The sequence below is a fragment of the Acomys russatus genome, chromosome 18 (assembly GCF_903995435.1).
Source record: "Acomys russatus chromosome 18, mAcoRus1.1, whole genome shotgun sequence".
NCBI classification, from domain to species: Eukaryota; Metazoa; Chordata; class Mammalia; order Rodentia; family Muridae; genus Acomys; species Acomys russatus.
The window spans coordinates 12860255-12877422 of record NC_067154.1 but is presented as its reverse complement, the minus strand read 5'-3'; the positions used below and the strand labels follow the sequence as shown (position 1 = coordinate 12877422).

At 43.2% G+C, this 17168-nt stretch overlaps 1 protein-coding gene across 3 annotated transcripts in view; it reads left to right on the top strand.

The window, feature by feature from the left end:
- Positions 1 to 307: 307 nt before the first annotated feature.
- The window catches only part of Ppp3cc (protein phosphatase 3 catalytic subunit gamma), a 77327-nt gene continuing 60466 nt past the window's right edge, over positions 308 to 17168 (top strand). For 2 of the 3 annotated variants that reach the window (XM_051160794.1, XM_051160792.1), the window contains exon 1: positions 308 to 489. In XM_051160794.1, coding sequence (XP_051016751.1) covers positions 441 to 489 — 49 coding nt within the window. In that variant the 5' untranslated portion in view covers positions 308 to 440. Of the gene's footprint in view, positions 490 to 948; positions 995 to 17168 lie in introns of those variants that run through there. The other variant, XM_051160793.1, reaches the window with a different exon arrangement.

The window sequence follows — 17168 nt, the reverse complement described above, 5'->3', positions numbered from 1 at the left end:
GGGTTGGGGTTGGGGCGACAAGCAGCAGGCTGGGTCCATCCTCCCTACACACGTGCCAACGGCCGGCGGCTAGTATCCCGAGCTGAGAGCCGAGAGACGCGCGTGCGCACAGCGCGGCGGCGGCGGCGGCGGCGGCGGCGCGCGGGGCCGCCGGGAAGTTGTGAGCGCGGAGGCGCGCACGCGGGGCCCCGGTCGCGCGCAGTCGCGGATCTTCCCTAGTTGTCTCCCCCTCAGCCGCGGTCGCCGTCGCTCTCGACGCGGTCGTCCCCGCCGAGCCGCGGGCGCCGCCGCAGGGAGGGAGCAGCGCTGCGGCCGCCGCCGTCCGAGGACGCCCCGAAGTCCGGGGCCCGGCACGGTGGCTGCCGACCCTCCGAGCGCAGCCTGCTGGGGACGAAGGCGGCGGCTCGCGTCCTGCCGGCCGCCGGAGCCGGGAGGAGACCATGTACGGGAGGCGTCCTCAATTCTCCACGACCGAGCGCGTCATCAAAGGTGCCGAGTGCGCCGCGGGGAACGGCCCTCCGCCGGGCGACGGCTCGGGGACTCGAGGAGCGGGGATGGAGGCAGCGGCAGGAGGCGCTGCAGGGCGCGGGGAGGACCGGGCGGCAGTCCGCCGGCGTCCTCGGTGACTGCTGGACGGGTACCTAGCGGGAGCTGGGTAGAGTGACCGCGCCCGCCGTCCACTCCCTCAGCATCCAGGCGATCCCTCCTGATAACCTTTTCCTTGTCTCCTATCTGGGGACGCCGGCTAAGGTTGTGTGAGCAGGGATTTCACTTGGGTCGCCCAAGTCGTGCCTTTCCTTAGGCTCAGCTCTTTCTTGACAGCGCCTTGCCTAACCCTTTACATTTTCTTTGAGGGGTGTGGTGGGTATACTCTGCGTGTTTGGCCCATTTTTCTCTAGATATCACAAGTCATTGCTTTTACTAAAAGAAGCAAGGTGATAGTAACACAAGTTTTCTTAATGATGCTTGATGGAGCTTACAGATTTCTTGGCATGTAGGTATTCTGTTTTCCCTTTGGCTGTAGGGACTTGGTGAATAATAATCTCTGAAATGTCTACCATTATATCTGATTACCATTGTTATTATAAGAAGAAAACATAAAGTGTTTCTAAATCTTGAAGGGTTTTGTGGAATAGTTTCTGTCCTTTACCCAATAGGAGCTGTCAAACATAATCACTGATTCAGGTACTTCTATTGCCCCGACTTGTAAGACACTCCCCCCTCCCCACGTCCACATTTAGTTGGTTTTAAAGCACTGTTTTCTAAGGAGGGAATATGCTTAGACCAGCTGTTTCTAGGTGAGGTGGTTTTCCTCACAGTAGGAGGGCAAAAACTATTAAAATACTTTCCCCTATTTCATTAAGATATAAGGAAACTAAGGTTAGCAAAGATATTTTTTAAAGGGGGAGCCTATTGAGTGCTTACAGAGAGAAGGGTGATAAATGTTATTATGTCATTAGTGTCATAAAGGTTGGTTCTCTGCCTTGCTGAACTGTACATATGGCACTTTTGAGACTTTCTCCCTCAGAATTTGGTATCGTTGGGGAGTTAAGTTGGTTATTCATAGAATGGATGTTAGTCCGTTAACAGCTAAGTGTCATGGTTGTTTTAGCAGAAGTCTTCATAGCATCCCCCATAAGGAGGATATTTGCCTCTTTTAGTACTCAGAAGTCACTTCATACAAGCTCCTCTGGTGGAGCAAGGTCATCATTAAGTACATTAACTTCTGAACTGTACTGTTAATATGGTCAGTGCTCTAGGCTGTGTGACGGTATTGGCAGTCTCCTCCTACGTTAAATTGACTTCTTACCACCGTACCATGGTAGTGTTTCGTCCCTCTTTTTCTTTCCGGTACTTTTCTCTGTCAAAATGTGCCTATTTCTCAGCTGCAGCAGGCAAGGGAACCAGTTAAGCCTAAATCCCGTGTCAAGTCAGGATGAATGAGGCCTGAGCAAGGCTTACTGACACCTTTAGACCTTGAAGAACCACAAAGTCTAATCTCCTTTTGTACCAGCTATTTCTGCCATAATGGATAAAGGACGTTTTTCAATGACCTTTGCTTACACTTAAACAGAAGTGAAATGAGAGACACTTGAGGCGCAGGTGTTGTTACTGCTAGGTGTGTTTACAGCTGAGTGAATACCACCTTTATGGTCTGTATGATAGGATACACACTTGTTCCTTAGCAAAATTACAAATTGCTACCTGCTACTGTGTAATTAAGACCTATGTCTCTATGTGTGAGTGATTTGAGCAGGTCTGTGGTCCAGCCAGGCAAACTCATGGTTGCCTCCCCACCGCAGTCTTAAATTCAGGGATTATATACTACATACCCAGTGTAAGGCATTTTGAGACAGGCACTCCCCTCTGTAACCCTGGGTATCCTGGAGCTCACTGTGTAGATCAGGCTGGCCTCAAAATCACAGAGATCTGCCTGCCTTTGCCTGCACTCCAGTGCTTGGATTAAAGGTGCATGCCACTATGCCTAGCCTTTCTTTCTTTCTTTAGATTTATTTATTTATGTATATGAGTATTGTGCCTGCGTGTATGGATGTGCACCATGCGCATGCCTGGAGCTCTCAGAGGCCAAAGAGAATCCTCAAGAGTTAACAGGCTGTTGTGTGCTGTCATGTGGGTGCTGGCAACAGAACCTGAGTCCTCTACAAAGAGCAGCAGGTACTGTTAGCAGTCTCTCCAGCCCCAAGCCTAAATTAAATTAATAAAGGTAAATGATTTCAGATGCTTATAATGTGTGGATTCACAACACAAACGAGAACTTTGGCATGAGCGCTTGACCTCAGCAGTGTTGGGTTCTGTGTAACTTTATTCTTGAATTGAAATAGCTTAATTCTCTCTTAACATGAGGTGTGAGGCCAAACATGGCACTGAATGCCAGTAATCAGAGCACTGGAGAGGTGGAGGCAAGAGGGTCAGGAGTTCCAGGCCCTTCTCAGCTACAAAGTGAGATCAAGGCCAGTCCGGGCAGCTTGCAGTCCTGTTTTTAAAAAAGAAAGAAGGAGCCGCGTGCCAGCTGTGACTGAGCAGGAATGGCTATTGTATCGGGCTCCAAGGCCTGATCTGACAGTTGTTGTCTGCATTGTTCACAGCTCCAAAGCTGCACCGGAGGTGGCACCACACCCGTTATTTTCAGTTGTGTTATTTCCTGTTAACTTTAAAGTCTGCTTAATTGTTTTGTGTGAGCAAATCTTGGAGAAGAGTGGGTGGGTGGGCGTGATTGCATTTTAAATGTCCTTAGAATGCAGCTTTCTGACCCTGAAGGAGGTAGAAACCTTCTTGACTCCTGCTTCTGGGTTTTATCTGGAGAGCTGTCTTTTGTGTGTGTGCTAGTGTTTTTTGTTTTGTTTTGTTTTGTTTTGGTTAGTACCTAAAATAATGGGATTCATTATATTTTTATCCTTTGCTTGTGAGCCATCACCCTTAACCGAAGAGCCATCTCTACAGCCCTGACTGTCATTATAACATTGTTTGTTTGTTTTGAGTCAGGGTCTCACTGTGTAGCATGGCTGGCCTGGAACTCACTATGCGGACCAGAATGACCTCTGCTTCCCAGGGCTTCAAAGACATCCAATGCCACACCCAGTTTTTTATTTTTTAACTGTGCCTTTCTATCGACACTTGTTTCTGATGAATAATCTCATCTGAGCCAGGCACTGTGGCACACGTCTGTTATCCCAGCACTTAGGAGGCAGAGGCAGTTGGAGGCCAGCCTGGTCTACAAAGCGCGTCCAGGACAGCCAAGGCTACCCAGAGGAAACCCTGTTCTGAAACACAAACAAATAAACAAAACCTAATTTGTAATAATTTCTTGTTTACCATAGTTAGTAGAAATGATGCTATGATTGTGGAAACTTAACATAATATTAAGAAACATATTCATCAGTTTCATATTCACCCCCTACCCCCCCACCCCATCCCATGATCTTGCTATGTAGCCCTGGCTGGCCTCCAAATGTTGCAGTCCTCCTTTCTCAACCTCCTAAGTGCCGTGATTACAGGTGTGTGCCACCATACCCAACTGCAGACCTAGATCTTTAGCTACGTAAGTGGTTAGGAGAACTCATTAACAGTTGGAAAATGCCAAGGTTAGGAAGAAGATGAAATTATTACAAGGTTAAACAAACAACCCTCCTCCTAGCCAAGAAACAGCTGTTTTGAAATGCAGAGGTTACAGGAGTGGAACCCTATCCACAAGGATGAAGAGGTGAACGTCTGCCCAGCTCTTCCGCAGCTTATTTTATCTTTGAAACCTCTTAGGATTTCACTAATTCATTAAGTGTTGTTAACTGTGCTCCCCTAACTGTGTGTCCTAACTGTGCTCGTTTGTTTCTCTACTTTGAGAGTCATGTTTCTATGAGCCTCAAAGGCAGAGCCTCTGCTACAGGTCCTGCTGCTGGTATCTGGAGCAGAGAACTAGGACCCCAAAGAACTGGGTTATGAAATTTTTTTTCTACTTGACACCCCCTTCCCCCAATTTTCAAGTTTCTTTTCTTCTTTGGGGATTTTCCCCCCTCTTTCATGTCATGAGATGTTTTAAGTTGCTTCTTTTCTTTTTTTCTTTTAAAAAAAAAACGATTTACTTCTTTATTTTGTGTCTGAGTGCTGTATTTGCATGTGCACCTGCCGGCCAGAAGAGGGCATCAGATTACATCATAGATGGTTGTGAGCCACCATGTGGTTACTGGGAATTGAACTCAGGACTTCTGGAAAAGAAGTCAGAGAGTGCTCTTAACCACTGAGCCATTTCTCCAGCCCGAGTTGCTTCGTCTCCTCCTTCTCCTTCTTCTTTTCTTTTTCTTTTTAAAATTTAGTCTGAACTTGAAAGGCAGAAAGAATTTAAAAAAGAAAAACAAGGGGCTGGAGAGATGGCTCAGAGGTTAAGAGCACTGTCTGTTCTTCCGAAGGTCCTGAGTTCAATTCCCAGCAACCACATGGTGGCTCACAACCATCTCTAATGGGATCTGGTGCCCTCTTCTGGCATACAAGCAAAACACTATATATGTAATAAATAAATAAATCTTAAAAAAAAAAAAAAAAAAGAAAGAAAGAAAAACAAAAAACAAACAAACAAAACTTCATGCTTGAAACAGCTGCTGCATTTGCACCTCCTGGAGTTTAGAATTAAGAAGAAAGAAATTCACATATACTAAAGCTTTCATTAGACAAACCTTTCATATTTTAACATAGATATTGTAGTTTTACCTAAATGCTCCCATGAAGGATGCAGATAGCATGAGATGATTTGAAAGTTAGTTTTATTTTTCCCCTGAGACAGGGTTTTTCTGAGTAGCATTGGCTTGAAAGTCTTTTTGAGCCTACATTGGTACCTTAGGTTTTCAGTGGGGTCGCACAATACCAATCCTGAGAAACATGTCCGTATGTGAATTTTCAATGTAAATAAGACTTACAGCATGTACTTGTGCATGCCAGCAGGGTTTGGTCTGTGCTTGACTTGCAGTTGTAGTCAATAACCTGCAAACTTTGAGACCTGAGGCACTTGGAGGAGTTGCTCTTGAGATTCTTACATCTGAATAGAACTCAAACTACGGAAAGGACATTCTAAACATTGAATTCATTTTTGAACACGGAGAAGCTGTTCTCCTTAGCCTGTGTTATTAGTTGTGACCAAAGCTTAATCTTACACATTTAATGGTACAGTCTTCTACAAAGCACCATGTCATTTGTTTGTTTTCAGTTCTGAGGATGGAGTCTTGAGTTCTGTGTGTGCTGGGCAAGGACCGAAGCACTGAACTTTGCGTCCAGTCTAATAACTTATGACCACGGTTTAATATAAAGTCTCTAAATTGCCAGATGAGTTAACAGGAACATGCTAATGAGTCAAAGTGACAAATAAGTAAAGTCCTTTCTTAGGCCATATTTGGTACTAGGAATAGAACACTCTTCCATTAGAGTGATATTTTTGGAAAAATTTAATTTTTAGATGTGCATCTGTAAGAGAATTATTCAGCTAATTGTGTCATTTGTAGTCATTTTGGCCTGTCACTGCTATTTAATTGCCAAATGACTAACGGAAATGAAAGCACGTCTCAGTCTCATTCCTACCTTCATTGTATGAACAGTTAGCATATAACAGTTTTCAAGTTTTAGTGCATGGAGAAACATCTGTGAGTAACCAAAGCGGAAGGAGAAGGCAGGTCAATCAGAAGTGCCATAGGCGGAGGAGAAGTGAAGAACGGGGCGTGAGATCCACCAAGAAGCTGGGGAGCTGGCGCAGCAGTTAAGAGCGTTTGTTGCTCTTGTGAAGATCCAGGGTTGGGTCCCAGCACCCAGAGGGTGGCTCGCATCATCTGTAACTCCAGGCCATTCTCTTCTGATGCCTTTGAGCATTAGGCATGCATGCAGGGCACATACATTCACACAGGCAGAACAGTCATACACACAAAATACAATGGAAAAAACCCCTAAACAACAAAAAACTTACAGGGAAGATAGCAAAGTTATTTTGATGTATTTAAAAATAGACTTAGTGCTGGGTGGTGGTGGTGGTGGTAGCGGCAGTGTCGGCGGTGCACACCTTTAATCCCAGCACTCAGGAAGCAGAAGCAGGCGGATCACTGAGTTCAAGGCCAGTCTGGTCTACAAAGTAAGTCCAGGGCAGCCAAGGCTACACAGAGAAACCCTGTCTCGAAAAACAAAAACAAAACAAAAGGACTTAGTAACCTAATCTATAATTATAAAGATATTAGAATATCACATAAAGAAATGATGAGTAGTGGTAATTTTTAATTTTATTAGAAGTGAGGAGGGAAAAGGCTGAAGCTAGATACTAAAGCTATTAGTGAGTAGAGGAGAAAGGCTTTTCTAAGCTTACTTCCTGTCCTGTCCATCACTTACCAGTTTGGTAATTGGCTCAAGTGACAGCCATTTTAGCTCTTCTCCTTTTCACTGTGGAGCCAGTCCTGCCAGATGAGGTGAGCTGGCCTTCTGGCTTCGGAATAACCTGCCTCCCCCTCTCACGTCTTCCTTATCCACTGAGTGGCCTTTTGCTTGACTGTGTTTTCTCCATGTGGCCTTCAATGTAAAGGCCTTCTTACACTTGAAATCTTTCGTGAGTAATTCCTGCCTGGAGGCTAGAGTCTGAGTTGGTGAACAGTACTGCCTCCCCTGCCAAGGCTCTCTAACCTCTCTGTCCACTTCCTCTTCAGCATCTCACATCACATATCCAACCCACTGTACCTCTGCATGTTGGTCCCTGGGTGTTTTCCATCTGTGACTTGGCATTACTTCCATGCAGAAGTTCTCCTACAACCTGCCTCATCAAGATTGAGCCGAGAACCACGTCCCCTGAATGGGGAGACCTGGTGGCACTCAGAGGAAGGATAGCAGGCTACCAAGAGGAGACTTGATACCCTATGAGCATATACAGGGGGAGGAAGTCCCCCTCAGTCACAGTCATAGGGGAGGGGAGTAAGGGGAAAATGGGAGGGAGGGAGGAATGGGAGGATAGAAGGGATGGGATAACAATTGAGATGTAATATGAATAAATTAATAAAATATATTTTAAAAAAAGATTGAGCCGACAGGACTTGTGATGATTTTTTCTCTACTAGATGACTGTAAAAAAACAAAAAAACAAAACAAAACAAAACAAAAAAAAAAAGTATAATGGCTTAGATCATGGCCTTCAAAGCCAGATTTCCCTAGATTCAAATTCTTCCTTTTAGTAGGTAGCTGCATGACCATGGACAAGCCAGTTGGGCAGTCTGCTTCTCTAGAAGAGGGATAATGAAGACTAAGTTACAGGGTAATAGGAGAGATTAATAGACGCTCCAAAGTGCAGTGGCAGGCACACAGCAAGTCTGTACACGTAGATACTGCCTTCACCACTGTTGCCACTGTTTCCTGTGAACACCCTTTAACAATCTTAACTGCTTTACAACCCTTCCCCTGCCTCCCCCCTCCAGACAGGGTTTCTCTGTGTAGCCCTGGCTGTCCTGCACTTTTTGTAGACCAGGCTGGCCTTGAACTCACAGAGATCCACCTGCCTCTTCCTCCCTGAGTGCTGGGGTAGAGGTGTGTGCCACCATGCCTGGCTGCTTTATAAACTTTTAAAAATGATTTATTTCCTTTTTAATTTTATGTGCATGAGCATTTGTCTGCGTGTATGTATGTGTATCATGTGTGGCCAGGGGTGTGTGTGTGTACCCCGTGTGGCCAGAAGAGGGTGTTGGGCCCCTCGGAAATGGAGTCACAGATCTTTGTGAGGCACTCTGTGGGTGCCAGGACCTGAATACAGGTCTTCTGCAGTAGCAACCCGTGCTCTTAACCATGAAGCCTTCTCTCCAGCCCCAGATTTACAAACGTTTGGGAGGTTTCATGCTGGAAGTAGTACACTATAGTTCAGTGGTAGAGCGTTTGCCTAGTATTCATGAAACCTTGGGTCCGTTCTTGAGTACCACCCTTTTTCCCTCCCCCCAAACACTTTCACACTAAACTGTTCTTCTCAAGGGCAATAGTTGTGTATCCTTAAAGCTGAATACAGTATCTCACACATGACTGACTAGGTGCCTGGGGTATGTTTAAGAGCAATTGTAAGAAGCTTGTTTTTTTGGATAATAGTATAGAAAAGAGCATGCACTCTGTTATTTACTTTTCTTAGCCATAGAGTTAAAATAGTAGCTAGCACCAGCTTCAGAATTTAAAGAATGGTCTGTGTGAAGTGCCTAGCTCAGTTCCCATTGCAGGCACTTAGCAGATGCTAGCAGTCATTCAATAGGTTAATCTTTCATTGAGGTGTAGTTCACTGTAGAGTTTGCTTAGCATATTTGAAGCCTCAACACGAAGATGGGCATTAATCATAAATCTTGATGAAATTTGACAAGGAAACCTGTTCTATGTAAACTGGCATGTGAAATAAAAAGAGTAATATTTTATATTTTCCAACCTTAAGTCTTCTTAGCTTTGCAAAGATTTAAACCTAAAATGCTTAAGGAGAAAAATGCTGAAATTCCCTTTTTTTGTCAGATACATAGGATTTTGGAAATCTGCCTCTTCATAAACAAGTATTTGTGAGTTCTTACAGAAATGTGTTGAATACATTTTTTGTTATATTTAGAAGCTTAAGTACTGCTTAGAAGGTCCTCACACAGTATAGCACTTAATAACCTGCCTCCCCAAAATGCAGCAGAGCATTAGAGCCATGGAGCTGCCTGTGACTAATGCCCATGGAAAAGTGGGTGACTAAACTAGACCACAGCTGGTGTGAAAGGTTTGCTCCCATACTCTGTAAAATGATAATCTTTTAAACTTCATGATCAGTGGCTAAAGAGATGAGACAATTTATGTTTTTCTATGGATGGATAGGCTTTGCAGAAGTTTAAAAGTAAAGTAGAATGGTTCTAGTGGGTGCTGGCATAATAAAAGTGGAGTTAGCTATATATGGCCACTATAAATGTTTATGACGATGATGTTGTTGTGTGTGCAGGTACATGTGTTTACGGGGTATATGTAGCTGTAGTTCACATGCATGTGGAAGTCAGAGTACAATCTTAGGTATCCTGAGAAAGAAATATCATCAACCTTTGAGACAAGGTCTCTCTTTGGCATGCCACTTAGCAGTTAGGCTAGACTGGCATGGCCAGTGAGCCCTAGACAGCTTCCCTGCTGCTGGGATTACTAGTCACACACAGACTCTTTACCTGAATTCTGGGGGTCAAATGGATGCTCTCGTGCTTGCAAAACCAAGCTCTTCGTTGACCAAACTGTCCTCCAGACCCCCAAAAAGTAAATAGAACTTCCATGTGATCCAGAATTCTCCTGCTGGGTATATATGGAAAGAAACCAAAGTAATCCTGTGTTCAATACAGCGTCATTCACAAAGAGAGTCAGCCTAAGGATCCATGACCATAAAATGTGCATACACAAACATAACACACAGTGTGCACTCAGCCTTAAAGGGGGAAATCCTGCCCTTTGTGACAACGTAGACTAATCTGGAGTACAAACTAATAAACAGAATAAACCAGGCCCAGAAAGACAGCTTCTGCAAGGTCTGCCCTCCATGTGGAAGTTAATAAAGCTGAAGTGAGCCCAGGTGAGATGGCGCAGAATGCAGGCCTGCTGAGCAGAGAGTACAGGGTTTGCCATGGGAAGGAGGAAGCTTTGGATGTGTGCTGCATAACAGGGTGACTGAAATAAATGAACAGGGTTACAATTTATTTGCTAGTGGTGGTAGTGAGGGGGTACACACAGGCCAGGGCATGCTTTCAGAGGCCAGATGACCAACTTGCAGGAACTGGTTTTCTCCTGCTATGTGGATTACTGTGGTGGAAGCTAGGTCATCAGGGTTAGCAGCCAGAGCCTTTACCTGCTGAGCCCTGTTGCCCACTCTTGTCTTTGGCTTTTTGAGACAAGGTCTTACTATGTATCTCAGGCTGGGCTTGAACTTGTTATCTTCGTGTTTTCTCCTGCCTCTGCCTCAAGTGCCAGAGGTATGCATAGGCATGTGATTACAAAGACGGGAGATCACTCCTAGCAATCCCAGTTCTTAGAAATGCAAGGTTTCTAAACAAACAAGCACCCTATCTAAATAACTACATCTACCTAATACCCTGTGGCACTCAAATGGGACTTTCCTTTTTAAAAAAGATTTTTTATATTTTTAAGAGTGTGTGTGTGTGTGTGTGTGTGTGTGTGTGTGTGTCTGTCTGTCTGTCTGTCTTTGTGTTTGTGTCTATGCATTATATGCCTTATTTATTTATGTGATCTTGCCTACAGACACCACAATCAGGATACTTATCACTGGGCTGGGAGCCTAGCTCAGGGGTCAGGGGTTTGCCTAGTATTTACATATGTAAAATAATAAAATGCTGTTCAACAGTACCATCAACATGAAATTCTTTATAATATTTCTCCTTTATAGCAACACCAATAACTTTCCCCACCAAAAATTTAGTTTTTTCATTTAGTTTTTTCGTTTAGTTGCAGTTTGAGTCATTTGTAAGTCTGGCTTGATCAAGCTTTTGCCTCTCACTTGGAAGCTCCATACAGTAAGATAACAGAAACTGACAGGTGGTTAAAAGCTCAGTTTCCTGTGGAGTTAGTGAAAACCATGCCGGAAAACAAGGGTGCCTTGGTGCTATTCCAGAAAAGTCTTGAAAGCCCTAGTAGTTTTACAAATGTAACTTGCAAAAAGATATGCATGGTGGTACCATTTATGTAAAAAAGATTGTATAAAACTTCAAAATACATAGTCATAACAAAGTTATATACACATAGGAAGGGTACAGTACTCTAAGGTACCATTTGACCTGTGGGGAGGAATCAAGAGGGCTAGAAGATATATTAAACTGTGTATCTGTAACATTGTGGCTTTGTTTGTTTTTCTTCTTCATTGAGATGGGGGCTGGAGAGATGGTCAGTGTGGTTAAGAGTACTGTGTTCTTCCAGAGGACACAGGTTCAATTCCCAGCTCTCACATCAAGGCAGCTTACTATACAGGGACTCCAACTGAGAAGCAAAAGTGCAATCAAACCAGACTTACAAATGACTCAAACTGCAACTAAATGAAAAAAAAAACTGAAATTTTGGTGGGGAAAGTTACTGGTTTTGCTATAAAGGAGAAATATTATAAGAAGTTTATATTGATGGTACTGTTGAATAATGTTTTATTATTTTACATATGTAAATGCTAGGCAAACCCTTGACCACTGAGCTAGGCTCCCAGCCCACTGATACATATCTTGATTGTGGTGTCTATAAGCAAGATCACATAAATAAGCAAGGTATATAATGCATAAGCGCACACACACAAACTGTAACTCCAGCCCCAGGATATCTGGTGCCTCTGAGGGGACTGTACTCACACACACACCACATATACATACAATTAAAAATAAAACCAAAACTTTGAAATGGGTATAGAAAAGTTGAATATTTTATATTTATACAGTTGGCATGTGGTATTAATATTATTTGCTATACCACATTATATCCAAATATATTTTAAAAAGTTGTTTATTTTAAATATTCATATGGAGGCTGCAGAGATGGCTCACTGCTTAAGATTCCTGGCTGCTCTTACAGAGGACCCAGGTTTGATTCCCAGCACTTACATGGCAGTTGACAGCTGTTCATAACTCCAGTGTCAGGGTATCTAACTCCCTCTTCTGACCTTTGTGGGCACCATAGTATACATGCATAGCTGCAGGCAAAACACTCATACGTGTGAAATAAAATAAATCTTAAAAGATTAAAATCTCCATATATACAATGTATTGCCTAGCCAGGCATGATGGCACGTGCCTATAATCCCAGCCTCAGGGAGGCAGAGGTAGGTGTATCTCTTGTCAATTTGAGGCTAGCCTGGTCTACAAAGAGTCCAGGACAGCCAAGGATACACAGAAAAACCCTGTCTTGAAAAAAAAAAAAAACTAACTAAATAAAGTATTACATATGTGTCTGGAATTTTTTCTTTTCTCCCTTTTTTATTCTTGTGCAAGTTGAAGGACAACTAAGCAGATTTTCTTTTAATAAGTGAATTTGGAGCTGCCTGTGGCTCATTTCTGCAGCCATCATTAGTATCAACTCTCTCTGTAATTTTTCCATGCTTTCAGTCTGTCCTAGACTGACAGTAAATAGTGCTAAGAGGTGCTCTGTGTAGTTTTCTATACATATCGTGTGCATTTCACATTTATGTTTATATCTTTTGTTGTTGTTGTTTTGTTTTCAGATAGACTCTTAGGTCGGTAGTTGGCTTTGAACTTGCTACATAGTCCGGGTTGGCTTCAATTTTACAGGCACGTGCTGTCGTACATGGCCTTTTCTGTCTTGCTTCATGCAAATCATTGTATCTTACTTAAGTAGAATGTAAGTTTCATCAAAGGAGACTCCTGTGCTAATCTTATATATGCCACATGGCACCACACAGTGAGGTAGACAATAGTGGGTAAATAAGTAATCACTTGGCTATAATGTAATTATTTCCCTAGTATTTTTTTCCCTTGGCATTTTAGAATTTTACTTTAAAAGCCTTTCTAAGAGCTCATTGTCAATCAAGGATTGCAGAACATCACTTTTAAACGAATGTCATTATTACCCACAGTTCTAGGCTGGAAGTAGAAACATAGGGTTATTAGGGTATTAGTGTTTGTGTTAGTAATGTGTAGTCTTTTGAAAGGTGACGCTGAGTGACAGAACTTAAACTGTTGCTCTCTCCACCTGGAGCAGGAGATGAAGCTGTGATGTCCAAGCTTCATGAGGACTGGAGCGTGTGGTCCTGCACACCTGTCTCACTGCTCTCTCTGGTTGTTTTCATTCCAGCCCAGGGCATGATGCTCTAATGTATGTATTAGGAAGTAGGAGGCTGGGAGTCAGCTCCGTGGCCAAAGTACCTGTTACGCAAGCTTGAGGACCAGAGTTTGATCCTAGCGTTCCTGTAAAAGGCTAGATGTGATGGCTTGTGCCTATAATCTAGTGCTGAGGGGGTGAAGGCACACATGCACACACCCAAGGAAGCCAGAAGAGGGCGCTGGATCTGTTCCCTCTGTGGGTACTGGGGACCAAACTCTGGTCTTCTGAAAGTGTTCTTTTTTTCCCCCCCAATACAGGGTTTCTCTGTGTAGTCTTGGCTGTCCTGGACTTGCTTTGTAGACCAGGCTGGTCTACAAACTCAAAGAGATCTGTCTGCCTCTGCCTCTCGAGTGCTGGGATTAAAGGCGTGCGCCACCACGCCTGGCCTGAGAAAGTGTTCTTAGCTACCGAGGCATCACTCCAGCCCTATCTGTTCATCTGTTTTTTTGACACAGGGTCTTGGTGTTTAGTCCATGCTGGCCTCAAACTTTCCTAACCATTCTACCTTCTGCCTCAGCCTTCCTGGTGTTAGAATTACAGGTGTAAACCACCATTCCTGACTAGAAGGAGAGATTTAGGGGCAATGAAAATATTTTGTGTATTGATTGTTGTATACGTATGTAAAAAAATATTAAATGGGAGGCACTAGTGGGCAGCTGATAGTCCTTAAACATCGACAAATTTGTTTTAAAAAGTAGTTATAGAGGCACTACTATAAAATTAATGCAGATTTCATGCAGGTGACTACTTTGGTTAAAGCTGGGTTGTGAGATTGCTAGGCTACTGAGAAATTTAACTGAAAGTCTGAAAGAAAAAGACAAACAGCCCTCAGTAAGTGGAGATCAATAAATTGCCTTTGAAAGATAAAATGTGCTTTGAAATATTGTCTAGGTTAAAATGCCTTCCTTTAAAAGGAATGTTTTAGGGAAAGCACTTATAATATGCGTAACGGTGTTCCAGCTAGCTTTCATACGTGAGTGTGGTTTTGGTCCTCTATATTTAAAGAACTGTAAATTAGCCATATGCTTGAAAAGCAGGTGAAAGATACCAAAGTCCTTATGGAGCATATAAGAGAGCACACTAAACTGGCCACTTACAGCCATGAGTTTACAGCTCATTGACATGCTATTTTACATTATTTTGTATTAGCAAAGCAAACCAGCAGTAATCCCTTTAGTATTTTACAGCAGCAGACTAACTAGATGATGCCAGCTCTAAAAATTATAGTTATGAATATTTACTTGCACAAGAAAATTTTACCAGCTTACTACAAATTAAGAATAATATGTCTAGCTGGGCGTGGTAGTACATGTCTTTAATCCCAGCACTTGGGAGGCAGAGGCAGGTGGATCGCTGTGAGTTCGAGGCCAGCCTGGTCTACAAAGCGAGTTAGGACAGCCAAAGACAGAGAGACTCTGTCTCAAAAAACACCCCCCAAAAAATAAAATAAAATAAAATAATAAATAATAATAATATGTCTACATAATAACTGACTATAAAATAACATATTTCAATAACAAAAATAATGCATATATTATTATGTTAACAATGGTCATTTTAGTTGGTAAGATTCTAAGAGATTGTGTACTTTTTATATCCCTTAACTGAAAAAAAAAGTTTGGCATTCCTTATTCTGTGTGTGTGTGTGTGTGTCTGTGTGTGTGTATGTGTATGCATGTGTTTTGTGTGGTGCTAGGATCAAACTCAAGGCCTTGTGCATGTTAAGGAAGGGCTGTACTACTGAGCTGTATCCCCAGCCCAGTATATCATATCTGTGATTTGAAGAAATCTGTAGGGGCTGGAGAAATGGCTCAGCAGTTAAAACCTCTTACACACATACACACTCACACACCATACACACACTATTGTTATTATTTTGAGGCAGCATCTCTCTATGTAGCCCTGGCTGTCCTGGAACTTGCTGTATAGACCAGGCTGGCCTCAAATTCAGAGATCTGCCTGCCTCTGCCTCTCAGTGCTGGGATTAAAGGCGTGCGCCACCTCATAGAGCTTTGGTTTTACTTTTTGAAACAGAATCTCTTACTAGCCTTGAGCTCACTAAGTAGATGATGCCGGGGACCCGCCTATCTCTGCCTTCCCAGCACTGGGATTATGTGTGCCAACCTTTTTCACGTGGGTGCTTGAAAGGCACTGAGCTATCTCACCAGCCCTGTGGTTTGTTTCCATAAGTTAAAGATGTCAAACTCATTGCCACCTTCAACTGCTGTGTCATTTTCTAGGCTTATAAAAACAGGGAATTTTCCTGTCTGCTGACATCCAGCAATACACTGATTCATAGGTAAATTCCAACAAGACTGAATATTAGTAGCGTTACTGTTGTTTGATGAACTTATAATAGAGTGAAACAAGTCTAAAGTCATTCATTTTTTACTTAGTAATAACTATATTATATACTTTTAAAAGGTATTTAGCAAAAATTCTTCTTATCCCTCTCATCAGTCATTTCCTTAACAATGTAAAGAACAGGAACACAGCATAGCGAAAAATAAATTATTTATTTAGCTTATTGCAGAAAGTAATGTCATCCCCTGAAAGCTCCGAGCGTGCTGGGAGGAGGAGGCAGGAAGTCTGCAAAAGGTATAAAGGAGCTGAAGTACACTGAGTAGTCTGGTGGGGTGTGAAAATCTAATCTGAGTGGCTTGCCTTAGTCTGCATGAGCTCCCTGGAAGCTGTGGATCACTTCGTCGACTGGGATCCTGAGTGTCTAGGGAACTGATGCTTTGGGTCAGTGTATCTGCTCTGCAAGTCTGAGTACCTTCCTGAGCGTTTCAAACAGTTCGTGGCTTCTGCTTCTGATCTTTACTTAAACCAGGGCGGTTACCACTTAGGGGAGGTGAGCCGCAGACACCTGTGCCCTTGGTTGATAGGCTGTAAATGTTTATCAAGCCTCTCACGACAGCTAGTTTGACCTCAAGCACTGGCCCATTTCCTGGATGATGATTCATTCTGTCACTTGGTTGACAGAGGCAGCACAGCAGCATTTAAGGTCCTGGAGATGACACATTTGTGTCCCAGACTGAAACTCAGAAAAGAACTTGTGTTTATGTTTCCTATACCGCATTATCAGTTTGAATCTTCCTTTTTATTTGTTCATCTGCTTATTTTGTTTAGGGAAAAATAATATTGTGTGTGTGTGTGCGCGCGCGCGTGTGTGTGTGTGCGCGCGCGCGTGTGTGTGCATGCATGTTGTGCGCGTGCATGTGTGTGCGCGTGCATGTGTGTGTGTATGGTGTGTGAGGCATGCCTATGGAGGCAGAGCTTTTCTTCCACCTTCAAGTGTGTTCCTGAGATAGATCTCAGAGCACCAGGTTTGTACATCAAGCACCTTTACCTTCTGAGCCAATCTCACCGGTCCATAATTTTTTAAAGGATTGATTTATTTTATACACACACACACACACACACACACACACACGTGCTCTATCTGCTTGTATACCTGCACACCAGAAGAGAGCGTTAGAGCCCAATGTAGATGTTTGTGAGCCACAATATGGCTGCTGGGAACTCAGGACTTCTGGAAGAGCAGACAGTGCTCTTAACCACTGAGCCATCTCTCCAGTCCCCAGGCCATAATTTTTTAAAACTTGATTTGCATTGTTTATTTTTACAAGTACCTGAGTAACTATTCTAGTATTTGGTTATGGTCAGGGGTAAAGGTCTTTGTAGCACCTACAGTAAAGGGAGGGCTGGGAGCCCATGACCGTCTAGAATCTTGAACCATAGGGAAGAGAACAAAATAGGCCAGAGATTTACAGTTTGCTTGCCCTGTTAGTTTTCTCTCAAACTCTTAAAAAAGAAAAAAAAGTTGGATTTATTCC